Here is a 14,965-nt window from a genome sequence, read left to right as displayed (position 1 = left end):
GGTCATTAATAGGAGCGCTGATTGGTTGCTATAGGCAGTGAAGGACTTTCTTAGTATAAGAAGCTTATGTATCAGTTAATATGATTTCAGTGGGGAGACTTGACAGAGAGAAAGAAAGACAGAGAGAGACAGAGAGAGAGAAATAGAGAGACAGAGAGAAATAGAGAGAAAGGCAGAGAGAGAGAGAGACAGAGGTAGAGACAGACAGAGAGAAAAATAGAGAGACAGGCAGAGAGAGACAGAGAGAGGCACAGAGAGAGAGACAGACAGAGACAGACATGGAGAGAGATAGAGAGACAGACAGAGACAGAGAGAGACAGACAGACAGAGAGAAAGACAGAATGACAGAAAGACAGATAGAGACAGACAGAGAGAGACAGTCATACAGAGAGAGCCAGACAGAGAGACAGACAGAGACAGGCAGAGATAGACAGAGAGAGAAAGACAGATAGAGACATACAGAGACAGAAAGAGACAAATAGAGACAGAGAGACAGACATACAAAGAGAGACAGACAGACAGAGAGACAGAAAGAGACAGGGATAGAGAGACAAACAGAGACAGAAATATAGAGACAAAGAGAGAGGGATAGAGAGAGGCAGATAGAGATAGGGATAGAGAGACAGACAGAGAGAGACAGAGAAACAAACAGACAGGGATTGAGAGAGACAAATAGAGAGAGACAGAGAGATGGATAGAGAGATGGATAGAGAGACAGAGGCAGACAGACAGAGAGACAAACAGATAGAGAGACAAACAGATAGCGACAGACAGAGAGGGAGACAGACAGAGAGGGAGACAGACCGAGAGGGAGACAGACAGAGAGGGAGGGCAGGAGGGAGACAGAAAGGGAGGTAGACAGAGAGGAGGGAAGAAGGGATGGAGACAGTGAGAGAAGGAGGGAGAGAGACAGTTACTATCCCGGGCAATGCCGGGTACTACAGCTAGTAGTGAATATTCTTCAATCTGACTAGTAAATGAGAAATTTTAAATAGTAAAAATACCCGAATAAAGGAAATAAAAATGGGCTTTGAAAGCCAGAATATCTATAATCACAAAGTCTACCTGTGTAAGTCATTGGGAGCCAAAGAGCTGGTCATCCTATTAAATTATAACTTTATTTTAAGTGCAGAGGAAAACCTATTCTTTCTTGATTTTCTGATTACCAATATACTTGAGGCACTAATTTTAATGAGAAAGTAGAGATCATCTCGCTAATTTACAATGTTTTGTTATAGGCTTTGTCTTATAAAATTGCATTGCTAGAAATCTAGCAGAAGAGACATGAGTTCAGTTTAAACAGAAGTGATTGGTCCTCAGTACACATTACATTTAAGACCTGTCTGAGAATTGAGCTCCACATTAAAGAAGTGGCCTAAATGCACTTAATTAGTAACTTGTAATCGGATTAGTTACAGGCCTGTGCTCTTTATTCTAACAGCTTTGTAGAAGTGAAATAAAAGTATCATACATAGCCAGAACTTTTGATAATCTGGTGCTTCTTTTCAACATAGAGCGGCATCATAGTCTTACATTTAGCAATACCAGAAAACCTAAAGTGAGCCACCTATTACACCACTTATTAAAGTAATATTGACATATCCAGTGTTTCCCCAAAAATAAGACAAGGGCTTATGTTCTTTTCTGCTTTAAAAATATGCTAGGGATTATTTTGGGGATGGGATCATTTTCAGGGAAACACTGTATTTTTATAAAGAAAATCTGTCACCAGCTGTTTGCTACCTATTCTCAAAGTATCATTATGTATGGGGATAGACACTTTCTGGCCTACTTGATGTAGTTGTTAAAAAAGCACTATTTTATCAGCAGGAGATTATCACTAGAAGACTCCAGGTAATCCAACCATGTCCCCTACCACTGATTGGTATCTTTCTGCCTATGCACAGAATATACAGTGCCTACAAGTAGTATTCACCCCCCTGCAGATTTAGCAGGTTTACACATTCGGAATTAACTTGGCATTGTGACATTTGGACTGCAGATCAGCCTGGAAGTGTGAAATGCACTGCAGCAAAAAAGAATGTTATTTCTTTTTTTATTTGTTTTTAAAATTGTGAAAAGTTTATTCAGAGGGTCATTTATTATTCAACCCCTCAAACCACCAGAATTCTGTTTGGTTCCCCTAAAGTATTAAGAAGTATTTCAGGCACAAAGAACAATGAGCTTCACATGTTTGGATTAATTATCTCTTTTTCCAGCCTTTTCTGACTAATTAAGACCCTCCCCAAACTTGTGAACAGCACTCATACATGGTCAACATGGGAAAGATAAAGGAGCATTCCAAGGTCATCAGAGACAAGATCGTGGAGGGTCACAAGGCTGGCAAGGGGTACAAAACCCTTTCCAAGGAGTTGGGCCTACCTGTCTCCACTGTTGGGAGCATCATCCGGAAGTGGAAGGCTTATGGAACTACTGTTAGCCTTCCACGGCCTGGACAGCCTTTGAAAGTGTCCACCCGTGTCGAGGCCAGGCTTGTCCGAAGAGTCAAGGCTAACTCAAGGACAACAAGGAAGGAAGATCTCATGGCAGTGGGGACATTGGTTTCAGTCAATACCATAAGTAACGTACTCCACCACAATGGTCTCCGTTCCAGACGAGCCCGTAAGGTACCTTTACTTTCAAAGCGTCATGTCAAGGCTCGTCTACAGTTTGCTCATGATCACTTGGAGGACTCTGAGACAGACTGGTTCAAGGTTCTGTAGTCTGATGAGACCAAGATCGAGATCTTTGGTGCCAACCACACACATGACGTTTGGAGACTGGATGGCACTGCATACGACCCCAAGAATACCATCCCTACAGTCAAGCATGGTGGTGGCAGCATCATGCTGTGGGGCTGTTTCTCAGCCAAGGGGCCTGGCCATCTGGTCCGCATCCATGGGAAGATGGATAGCACGGCCTACCTGGAGATTTTGGCCAAGAACCTCCGCTCCTCCATCAAGGATCTTAAGATGGGTCGTCATTTCATCTTCCAACAAGACAACGACCCAAAGCACACAGCCAAGAAAACCAAGGCCTGGTTCAAGAGGGAAAAAATCAAGGTGTTGCAGTGGCCTAGTCAGTCTCCTGACCTTAACCCAATTGAAAACTTGTGGAAGGAGCTCAAGATTAAAGTCCACATGAGACACCCAAAGAACCTAGATAACTTGGAGAAGATCTGCATGGAGGAGTGGGCCAAGATAACTCCAGAGACCTGTGCCGGTCTGATCAGGTTTTATAAAAGACGATTATTAGCTGTAATTGCAAACAAGGGTTATTCCACAAAATATTAAACCTAGGGGTTGAATAATAATTGACCCACACTTTTATGTTGAAAATTTATTAAAATTTAACTGAGCAACATAACTTGTTGGTTTGTAAGATTTATGCATCTGTTAATAAATCCTGCTCTTGTTTGAAGTTTGCAGGCTCTAACATATTTGCATCTTATCAAACCTGCTAAATCTGCAGGGGGTTGAATACTACTTGTAGGCACTGTACAAAAAGCTGACAATCAGTGGTGTGGGCAGGGTTACACAGAGCTCAGCATTCAGAGAACTGGTAGTTCTACAGCAGATAACATAATTTTTAATCAAAGCTGGAGCACTCAGTAAATTAAGTGATGCAGTGCTGCAAACAGTATTTCCCCTACATTATGACGTTGGCAGATGGGGTAGTAAACCTTTTGGGATAGAATTCTCTTTTAAAGTGGTTGGCTAAAGAGTGACACGTGTATGTCTATGAGATAGGTGATAAATGTTTGATCATTGGAGATCTGTCAGCTGGGACTCCCATGGATCATGCAAATTAGTATCCCTAGTCTGCTATATGAATGGAGCGGTGGCCAATCATGCATGCTGCTGAGCCATTCAACCTCTATGGGACTTACATACATAGCCATTGACACCACTCAGCTATTCTCTCAGTCTCATAGTGTTTAAATGCAGTGGCAAACCTCACGCTCAACATGCACTGCAATCAACTAGGGTACTTAGGCATAAATAGAACCAGCTTATCATTTTAATACAGTATTATGCTAACTCCATTGAGTACTTTGAACTAAGAAATTGGGAGTACTTGCACATATATGTACAAAAATACTTTATTGATGCAAAAAAATCACATAATATCTCAAATTTGAATTTAAAAACCACATAAAAGACGAAGTTCTACAGTATACATAGCACATAACAGGAGATAAGACACCATGAGTTCTACTAAAGCTATGGCTTAAATTACATGCATTACAGTGCAATAATACATATATAGTATTCTGTCTATGAAAAAGTATACTCTATAGTCAAATGAGTTTATTAACAATCGCAATGCCTTCAGTGCAAAGTGTGGTTTTAATTATAAATGACGCTTATGAAATAACACAGATTGCACTGAATGCTTTAGCTGTAACATATTTATTCCATATGCAAATTCAAGGTAATCCTTCATTGATTATTGGCAACTGCACCTACAGAAAAATCCCTCAAAAATAATAATCAGGAAAATAGCAATTATCCATTATACAAAAGTAGTAAAATAGAGCAAAACAATAATCCTTCATTATTTCCACTATGTTTGAAAAACAAGAACTACGAGACAATCTCTACTAAGTTTTTTAAATGTTTATTGATGAAAACTATTATTACATTGTTTACTGTTATATGTGAAATAAAGAGCGATTGTTAGTTGAGCGACATAGAATATGGGAGTGGGGTTGCCAAGATTAGCAATATTTAGTTATCTATGACTTGGTTTAGTATTTTCATGCAGAAGACTGTCATGGTCATAGAAAAACATGTGAATCCGGTTTCCTCCTATACTACAAAATAATTGGAAGCTATTTCATTACAAACAAAATCCATGTCAGAGTGGTAGTATAATTATACGATTATAATCCTCTTGTACTCATTTTAATATCAAGACAGAAACATATCTAAGTCCAGCTCTAGATCAACTTATAAAAAGCTCATTCTTGATATCTTGTGGGATAACTTTCAAAAAAGATTATATAGCCATCCGGACATGAATTTTTGAACTACCGTATTTTTTTGATTATAAGACACACTTTGACTCCTAAAAATTTGGAAGAAAAATGAGGGGTGCCTCTTATAAGTGAAATATAGCTTACCAGGGGAGCTGGAGAGGGGTCACAGGAGGCAGGGGCGATGCTGCGAGCTGTGCACTGGACTGGACTGCGGGTGGTCCACTGTGGGCTGCCATGCTTAATGGACATGCGGGCTTTAAATGGTGCTCAGAGTCAGCACATGCACAGATAGAGCTCCTGGCTTAAGATCTCTTCTGTGTACATTCCGCCTCTGGCCCATTGATCTCCCAGCAGTGGACTTAAGGAAAATGGCGCCCGGATTTGGCACATGTGCAGATGAGATCTAGGCTTGTGATTGAGCCATAGCTCAAACTGCACAAGTGCCATTTCTTTGAATCCAGCACCGCCGACATTCAAGATGACAGCCCATGCCTCACCACCCACAGCAAAGAAGAGCCCACAGTGCAGCAGAGCCACTCAGCACTGCCATCTGCAGCAAGCATCTAGGATACCCACTGCACTGACGGCAGCATTGCCCTACTTCAGCCTGCCTCTGCCTCCTCCGAGCCCGCTTCACCACTGCTCCTGCCCCCCTCCAGTAAGACACTATCAGATTATAAGATGGATCCCATATTTTCTTTTTCCTTTTTTTCTTTAAATTTGGGGTGTGTCTTATAATCCGGTGTGTCTTTTAAAATGAAAAATGCGGTACGCCATCCTCATAAAGTCTCCAAGATTTTTTTTCATTTGATATGTAGTTTGCATTATTAATAGTGATGGGCGAATAGTAACTATTCGAGTTCAGATGATGCTTACTGAATACCGAGTACTATTCTAGTATTCGTAAAGGCAAGAAAAATGCCTGGGTTCCCCATTGACTTGCGTTAGGTTCGTTATTTGTGACGAATAACCGGAATAGCATTTTGAGGCTCGTTACGAATAACCCAAACACGAACAGTTACTATTGGCCCATCACTAATTATGATCTGGTAACAGAACCCCTTGAAAGGTATTATTACATGTATATTAATTCACAATCTCCTTTCTTTTATTTTGCAGGTTACACGATAGTCTCTGGCCAATATGCAGAAACCATCCAAGGGTACGAACGCTGTGAGAGGCCAAAGTTTCAAACTGGCATACTTTATACTCCCTACAATATATCTTCTTTCCAGAGTGTTGATACCATTGGATAGTAATCCCAAACTTACATTCGAGAGGAGTACCATAATCATGTAAAATGACGGATGAACAATCAGTCTCCTTGAACACTAAGGGGCGAGCTGCAAAACCCATAGACCGATATACTTCAAAATGGAAAATATTAAACTTGTTGGAAGTAACGTCTGTGTCTGAAACCAAGACTGTTGAATGCAGTGTACAAACTCCCGACTTATCCTATGATTCTGGCATTTCAATTTTTCCTTTTTTATCATTTTTGGAAAGATCAGAATACTTCATCCATCCATTGTCTGCTTATAATGACTTGAAAATAGCACTTTTTACAATCTTGTCAATCTATAACTGGAAAATGCTGTGTCTTACATAACATTTAGCAGAACCCATATTCTCTGAAGATTAGCGGAGTGATTTGTGAAGGCCATAGAATACCCCACACTTGAGTAAGCCTCATCTAAAGCATGCAGCAGTTACTCTGGTTATCCCGTGTAGACTCCAGGCTGTGAGTGTATGTTCAGGATGCATAATAATTGTATGGCGGGTAGTGTAATATGTCTCCAGTGTTTGCCCAAAGCAATATTGTCATTTCTTTGGAAGCTTATTTTATGTGTTTAATTCCAAAGTGCTAAGAACAGTCATTCATATAGCACCTTGTCTTATTTCTTCTTTACATATATGACATGTTTTATGCTAAATAAGTTTAATCAGGCTCCATATAAGAAAAAAATGTCTGATTTCTTGCTATGTTTATTGACTCTGAAATTTGATTTATTTAAAAAATAACTTATCATTATTATATTTTTGTACTTTTTCTTTTCATATTTTTGGGACCAAAGCAATTTTATTTTTAAATGATGTGGCTTACACTGTTTCCATGGTAGCAATTGAATTATTGTTATTTTTGCAATTATATGTACTAATTGTATTATTTGCCTAGAAACCCCATTTCCCAGCTGTGCGCTCATAGGAGATTTTGCGTTGTTCCATTGTGCTTTGATTTGGAGGTCACCCAACTATTTCCCAGTAAAAATAAGCATCTAGAATCCCTAAGAAATAATATGATGAATGGTGTGTCTACAATTGATTTAATTTATTTTTTTTTGCTAGAAATAAACCAGTAATAGTGTAAAGCAACCATGTGTATCAAAGTATTACTAAAAGTATACCTGGTTACTTTTCTTTTTTAGTATATACTTGTATTCCACAAGTATTTATTCCAAGAGCATTATATTATTGTCATTCCTTTGTTATTCCTCCTGGAAATATGAAAGTATAATGGTAACTAAGTGTTATCATACATCTAAACACAGTTTGACATTAATTGCTTGGTGTCAGAGTTTATATGGAGAGACCCTATTAATAAAATAAATTATAAATTTATTCATACATTTTCAGGAGAAATAACAGAAAAACAGCAGATTTTTGCTATGTAATCTGACAGCAGCATAAGGTAGGGGCAGATATTCTGATTCCAGTGATGTATCACTTAGTTGACTGGATGCAATAGTTATGATAGACTCGCATTTTTTTTCTGCTGCAGATCTAACAGAGCTCATTTGTTGAGATGTGCATAACTCCACCCACACCACAGCTCTTGGTGTACATTGTACAGTAAAAGAAAGCTGCTAGTCAGTATTAGGGGCGTGGTCGGACTAAAAAACATGAGGCCAATTGTTCTGTAGTGTTATGCTGGTGTCACACGGGACGATCTATCGTGCGATCGCACGAGCGATCGTACCCGCCCCCGTCATTTGTGCATCACGGGCAATTAGTTGCCCGTGGCGCACAAAGTCGTTACCCCCTGTCACATGCACTTACCTCCCGGGTGACGTCGCTGTGGGCGGCGAACATCCTCTTCCTGAAGGGGGAGGGACGTTCAGAGTCACAGCAACGTCACATGGCAGCCAGCCAATAGAAGCGGAGGGGCAGAGATAAGCGGGACGTAACATCCCGCCCACCTTCTTCCTTCCGCATCGCCGGCGGGACGCAGGTAAGCTGTGTTCGTCGTTCCCGGGGTGTCACACGGAGCGATGTGTGCTGCCATGGGAACGATGAACAACCGGAGCACAGATGGAGGACCGACATTTTGAAAATGAATGACATGTCAACGAGCAATGATAAGGTGAGTATTTTTGCTTGTTAACAGTCGTTCGGAGGTGTCACACGGTACGATATCTCTGACAATGCCGGATGTGCGTCACTAATGACGTGAACCCGACGACATATCGCCCGATATATCGTACCGTGTGACGCCGGCATTAATCTTGTACTGATAATACACTTATTGTATTGAAACAGCCTATTAATTGGGATATCCCTATAATCAGGGTCTCTTCTTCATATTGGGGTTTTCAAATTGCATAGCAAAACCTGGTGACAAATTGCCTATAAAACATTTTCATTGCAGATCATTATTGATATGATTATAACAATTAAACAGAAGGAAGATCTGTGCAAAATACATCGTAACTAGCATTTGCATTGCCCTGAAGGTCATAATCACAGTAGTTCCAGACAAGCTAAAAGTAAGTTTCTCTTCACATGAATAGTTCAGATTCAAAGTAGATCTTTTCTATAACATCCAAAATCCTAATAAGGTTTGTCTAAAATAGAGAATTGATCAAGGGAATTCTTCATTTCCCAAATTATTAAAGAGATTCTTGGATAATAAGTACAAATCTTTGGTACTCCACTCCTGCTGGGACCTTCAGTGGTCAGCTGTAATCGATCAGGAAAGCTGGCAGTAAGTGTTTACTTATTTAGCAGTGCTACCAAAAAGAAAAGTAAAGGTCCAGTCACACTAAACAACTTACCAGCAATCCCAACAACGATCCAACCTGATAGGGATCGCTGGTAAGTTGCTAGGAGGTTGCTGGTGAGATGTCACACTGCGACGCTCCAGCGATCCCACCAGCAACCTGACCTGGCAGGGATCGCTGGAGCGTCGCTACACGAGTTGCTGGTGAGCTCACCAGCAATCAGTGTCCCAGCCCCCAGCCAGCAGCATGCGTGGAAACGATGCTGCGCTTGGTAACTAAGGTAAATATCGGGTAACCAACCCGATATTTACCTTGGTTACCAGCGCACACCGCTTTGCGCTGGCTCCCTGCACACCTAGTCACAGTACACATCGGGTTAATTACCCGATGTGTACTCTGCTACGTGTGCAGGCAGCAGGAGCCGGCTTCTGCGGACGCTGGTAACCACAGTAAACATCGGGGAACCAAGAAGCCCTTACCTTGGTTACCCGATATTTACCTTCGTTACCAGCGTCCCCACTCTCACACTGCCAGTGCTGGCTCCCTGCTCCCTGCACTACTAGCCACAGTACACATCGGGTTAATTACCCGATGTGTACTCCGGTTACATGTGCAGAGAGGAGGTAGCCGGCACTGACAGCTGAGAGCGGGGACGCTGTAACAAAGGTAAATTTCGGGTAACCAAGGTAAGGGCTTCTTGGTTACCCGATTTTTACCGTGGTTACCAGCGTCCGCAGAAGCCAGCTCCTGCTGCCTGCAAATTTAGTTGTTAAGAGCCAAAAATTTGAGTTTGCACAACCATCGTATAAATCATCAACAGAAATTCTGCATATATTAAATATCTTTATTACATCATAAATACAAAAATAAAGTGCTGGTACCCACAGACATTAAAATTCCCTACCCCATAAAAACATCCATAAAACAAAAACTGGTGCAGTGTGGAACAATGCTTGTAATTATTCAATGAAAGGGTTAAATATTGCACATTTGAGAGCTCTGGGTATAACCATAATCAAACAATTAGCGTATCTGCTGGTCCGAATCACTCCATAGATAGTATAAAGTGCATAGTGCAAAGGAGGTATAGGATGGCTGACCCGGTATAGTTAAGGGCACAAAAGGAACAGTATCATCACCTGTCCTGAACACACATTATATGCATATATACCTCTTCAATGAAGTTTATAAAGAAAACACCGAGATCAGTTTTTACAATCAGCCACCTATGATCCAGCAGGTGAAATTAGAAGCAAAGCCCAGAGATCAGACCACACTGCCCAGCACCTCGACGCCTTTCGCTTCCGCTTCGTCAGGAGGTGCTGGGGCAGTCTAATGGTCATTCTTATATAGTGCAAAGCCCACCTGATGTTCTCCATGGCGCGCGCCGCAGGCCGGAAGCCGCGTCATCCACCGCAGCCGGCGTCCCGGAAGACGCTGTGCGCATGCACAGTAAGCGTCTCTCAATTGGGCGCCGGCCAGGGAGGGGAGGCGGCCACCACCATGCAACGCGCGCACTGACGTCAGTCCGGCCAGCAGCCATGTTAGAAGAGGGCACAAGTAATGGCAAAATACATAGTATGATTTCAAACAGCCTGGTACACAAACTAATAAGGCGGACATATGTTATATATGAATGGATCCTGGATACATTATGGTAAAGATATGTTAGATATAAATACATACATAACTCAGTATGCCATCCCATATATGGGCGGACAATTACTCAATGCTGACCTCTAGAGGATAATTCCTCATAAATACCATTAGTGAATACAAGATCCAGCATTGATTTCATTAGAATATATAACATATTTAATATCATCATGTCAAACAATAAGATGGTTATTTAGATGTTATCTTCATCCCAAGTGAGGAAACGCTTCCAAATTATTGTTCATGATCCATACGACAAAAGATCCATTTCATCCGCCAGAATTCATTTAATGTATTATGCAGCCAGGAACTCTGTATGTTGAAGTGAATGAATAAAAGAATGACCTAAAATCACAAAAAGGTGAGTAAGTCGGTTGGCAGCTAAATCATATGTCCAAGCAAGAGCTAACACAGTCCCCAATACATCTCAACAAACCCCGAGTTACAAATCTTGATTAATCAAAAGGCTCATCCATAGAAACGGAGAGAAAGTGGCGGAACAATCCCCCCAGAGAACCTGGGGACACCTATGAAGAGGGAGAAACAACACAGGAAAATCAAGAGGATCATCATCAAGGATTCACAAAAAGGGCTTGAAGGAAATGAGGTCATTCAAACCCTTTGGTTTCTCTGTTTTCTTGGGCACTACCTCCCTGGATGGGGGACTGGTCAATCTCCTGCTCACTCTGCTCAGATTTATCCTCACCCACAATTACTTTCTCTTCAGGGGGCGGTATTATCTCCAGGAGAGGGGCACTGCTATGGGGGCGTCCTGTGCGCCCTCGTATGCGTGCCTCTTCCTGGGATATTGGGAGCGCCAAATTCAATTCCCTGAGGATGATGGTGGAACAGTGATTCTGTGGGTGAGGTATATTGATGACATCTTTGCGATCTGGCAGGGTGAGCGGGAGAGACTTGATCTGTTTTTGTCATCTTTGAATAATAATGCCTCTAATATCTATCTGACCTATCATTGCAGCACGGACATTATTGAGTTTTTGGACATCAAGGTCGTGAGGAGCGAGTGCGGTTCCATCAAGACAGACATCTATAGAAAAAACACTGCCGTTAACTCTCTGTTGTGTGCCAAATCATCCCATCCACCACAGGTCATAAAATCGGTCCCAACAGGTCAGTTCCTCAGGGCCCGACGGATATGTTCAGACATTAATCTTTTTGAGGAACAGGCTTTAGAACTAAAAAGGAGATTTAAGAATAGACACTATGCAGATGATGTAATCCAGCGTGGTTACGATAGGGCCAGGGCCACACCTAGAGAAAATCTTCTGAGGTCGGTTGTTAAGACATCTGATGACCAAGTGAGGCTCATCACGCCTTATCATTCTCAATGGCGTGAAATGAGGGAGGTGATTGGCCGTTATTGGCCCATATTATTATCGGATAGTGATCTTAGATCTGCTCTTACAGATAGGCCCTCTATAACACCACGGAGGTCGAAAACTTTAAAAGAAATGATGGTGAGAAGCCACTACACACCACCTCCCTCTAATTTCTTGGAGAAATCACGAGGACCAAGGTGGGGTTCCTCCTATTGTGGGGATTGTGGGGCCTGCTCACAGATGGAAAGAGTATTCACTTTCCATAATTCTGGCCATGACAAAGAATTTAAAATCGTTCACAATATCAATTGTAGAACAACTCATGTGGTTTATTGGGCTATATGCCCGTGTGGGCTCATTTATGTGGGCCTGACTTCCCGTGAGTTTAGAGTAAGAATTCTTGAACATATCAGAGATATCAAGAAGGCGGCTAGGACTGTGAAGACTGAGGAATTGGATTTAATGAAGAACATTCCAAGGCATTTTCGAGATAGACACAATTGTAATTGGCGCCTGCTCAAATTTCGAGGTATAGATAGGGTATACCTGAGCCCTAGGGGTGGTGACCCTAAAAGGATTTTGGCCCAAAAGGAGGTCAGGTGGCTCACCACGTTAGAGACAGAGAAACCAAAGGGTTTGAATGACCTTATTTCCTTCAAGCCCTTTTTGTGAATCCTGGTTGATGATCCTCTTGATTTTCCTGTGTTGTTTCTCCCTCTTCATAGGTGTCCCCAGGTTCTCTGGGGGGATTGTTCCGCCACTTTCTCTCCGTTTCTATGGATGAGCCTTTTGATTAATCAAGATTTGTAACTCGGGGTTTGTTGAGATGTATTGGGGACTGTGTTAGCTCTTGCTTGGACATATGATTTAGCTGCCAACCGACTTACTCACCTTTTTGTGATTTTAGGTCATTCTTTTATTCATTCACTTCAACATACAGAGTTCCTGGCTGCATAATACATTAAATGAATTCTGGCGGATCAAATGGATCTTTTGTCGTATGGATCATGAACAATAATTTGGAAGCGTTTCCTCACTTGGGATGAAGATAACATCTAAATAACCATCTTATTGTTTGACATGATGATATTAAATATGTTATATATTCTAATGAAATCAATGCTGGATCTTGTATTCACTAATGGTATTTATGAGGAATTATCCTCCAGAGGTCAGCATTGAGTAATTGTCCGCCCATATATGGGATGGCATACTGAGTTATGTATGTATTTATATCTAACATATCTTTACCATAATGTATCCAGGATCCATTCATATATAACATATGTCCGCCTTATTAGTTTGTGTACCAGGCTGTTTGAAATCATACTATGTATTTTGCCATTACTTGTGCCCTCTTCTAACATGGCTGCTGGCCGGACTGACGTCAGTGCGCGCGTTGCATGGTGGTGGCCGCCTCCCCTCCCTGGCCGGCGCCCAATTGAGAGACGCTTACTGTGCATGCGCACAGCGTCTTCCGGGACGCCGGCTGCGGTGGATGACGCGGCTTCCGGCCTGCGGCGCGCGCCATGGAGAACATCAGGTGGGCTTTGCACTATATAAGAATGACCATTAGACTGCCCCAGCACCTCCTGACGAAGCGGAAGCGAAACGCGTCGAGGTGCTGGACAGTGTGGTCTGATCTCTGGGCTTTGCTTCTAATTTCACCTGCTGGATCATAGGTGGCTGATTGTAAAAACTGATCTCGGTGTTTTCTTTATAAACTTCATTGAAGAGGTATATATGCATATAATGTGTGTTCAGGACAGGTGATGATACTGTTCCTTTTGTGCCCTTAACTATACCGGGTCAGCCATCCTATACCTCCTTTGCACTATGCACTTTATACTATCTATGGAGTGATTCGGACCAGCAGATACGCTAATTGTTTGATTATGGTTATACCCAGAGCTCTCAAATGTGCAATATTTAACCCTTTCATTGAATAATTACAAGCATTGTTCCACACTGCACCAGTTTTTGTTTTATGGATGTTTTTATGGGGTAGGGAATTTTAATGTCTGTGGGTACCAGCACTTTATTTTTGTATTTATGATGTAATAAAGATATTTAATATATGCAGAATTTCTGTTGATGATTTATACGATGGTTGTGCAAACTCAAATTTTTGGCTCTTAGGTTTTGATATGGTGAGGTTGCCATAATTTATGGTGGTTTGATATGGAGTTCTATTTCCTATTTTGGCTTAAAATTTAGTTGTTGCTCTGTCGCTGTCACACACAGCGATCTGTGCTTCACAGCAGGAAAGCAACAACTAAAAAATGGCCCAGGACATTCAGCAACAACCAACGACCTCACAGCAGGGGCCAGGTTGTTTCTGGATGTCACACACAGCAACATCGCTAGCAACATCGCTGCTACGTCACAAAAGTTGTTCGTTGGCAGCGATGTTGCTAGCGATGTTGCTTAGTGTGACGGGGCCTTAAGATTAAACTAAATTTTGAAAATTCTTTTGATATATTGTACCTCCCCTGTTGCAGTGTTGATCAGTGGGGTTTCCTATTCTGAAACCCCCATCCATTACCTTCCATGACTAAGACCTTTATCGGTCGAAACATGTAGGAATTTTTTCCTCTGTCCGTGGATTACACACCTTTTCCTGTCCCCCCACAAAGTGGTCTGTATTTTTGTGTTTTTTACTCTGGATTCAATAAATTTGGAGTTTTATTACTCAAGTCTCCTTGCTCAGGCTCTGGATTTGCTTTTGTTCCTGTATCGTTTATTCCTTCCCGGGTCTGGGCATTTTTCCGTGTGCCGCCGGCTTTCCTAGGAGTGACGAGGGGTGAGCTGGACTTTTTCCTATTTTATCCATCCATTACTCACACCACTGGGCAGTATCACTCAGTTTCTATATGAACATGAGCACTGTGATTTACAGGCTCGTGAGACAGTCTACACTATATTGTGCACCCTCATGCTTTAGCTGACATCTTTTATCCAGTCTTTAGAGCGATCAGGGATTTTCTCAG

At 41.8% G+C, this 14,965-nt stretch overlaps 1 protein-coding gene across 2 annotated transcripts in view; it reads left to right on the top strand.

Annotated features, from left to right (window-relative positions):
- The window catches only part of TAFA3 (TAFA chemokine like family member 3), a 641,246-nt gene extending 631,845 nt beyond the window's left edge, over positions 1 to 9,401 (top strand). For both annotated transcript variants that reach the window (XM_075335591.1, XM_075335589.1), the window contains one exon: positions 6,101 to 9,401. In XM_075335591.1, coding sequence (XP_075191706.1) covers positions 6,101 to 6,112 — 12 coding nt within the window. In that variant the 3' untranslated portion in view covers positions 6,113 to 9,401. The remainder of the gene's footprint in view (positions 1 to 6,100) is intronic.
- Positions 9,402 to 14,965: the final 5,564 nt, after the last annotated feature.

The sequence above is a fragment of the Anomaloglossus baeobatrachus genome, chromosome 2 (genome assembly GCF_048569485.1).
Source record: "Anomaloglossus baeobatrachus isolate aAnoBae1 chromosome 2, aAnoBae1.hap1, whole genome shotgun sequence".
Classification (NCBI taxonomy): Eukaryota; Metazoa; Chordata; class Amphibia; order Anura; family Aromobatidae; genus Anomaloglossus; species Anomaloglossus baeobatrachus.
This window is presented reverse-complemented; position numbering and strand designations above follow the sequence as displayed.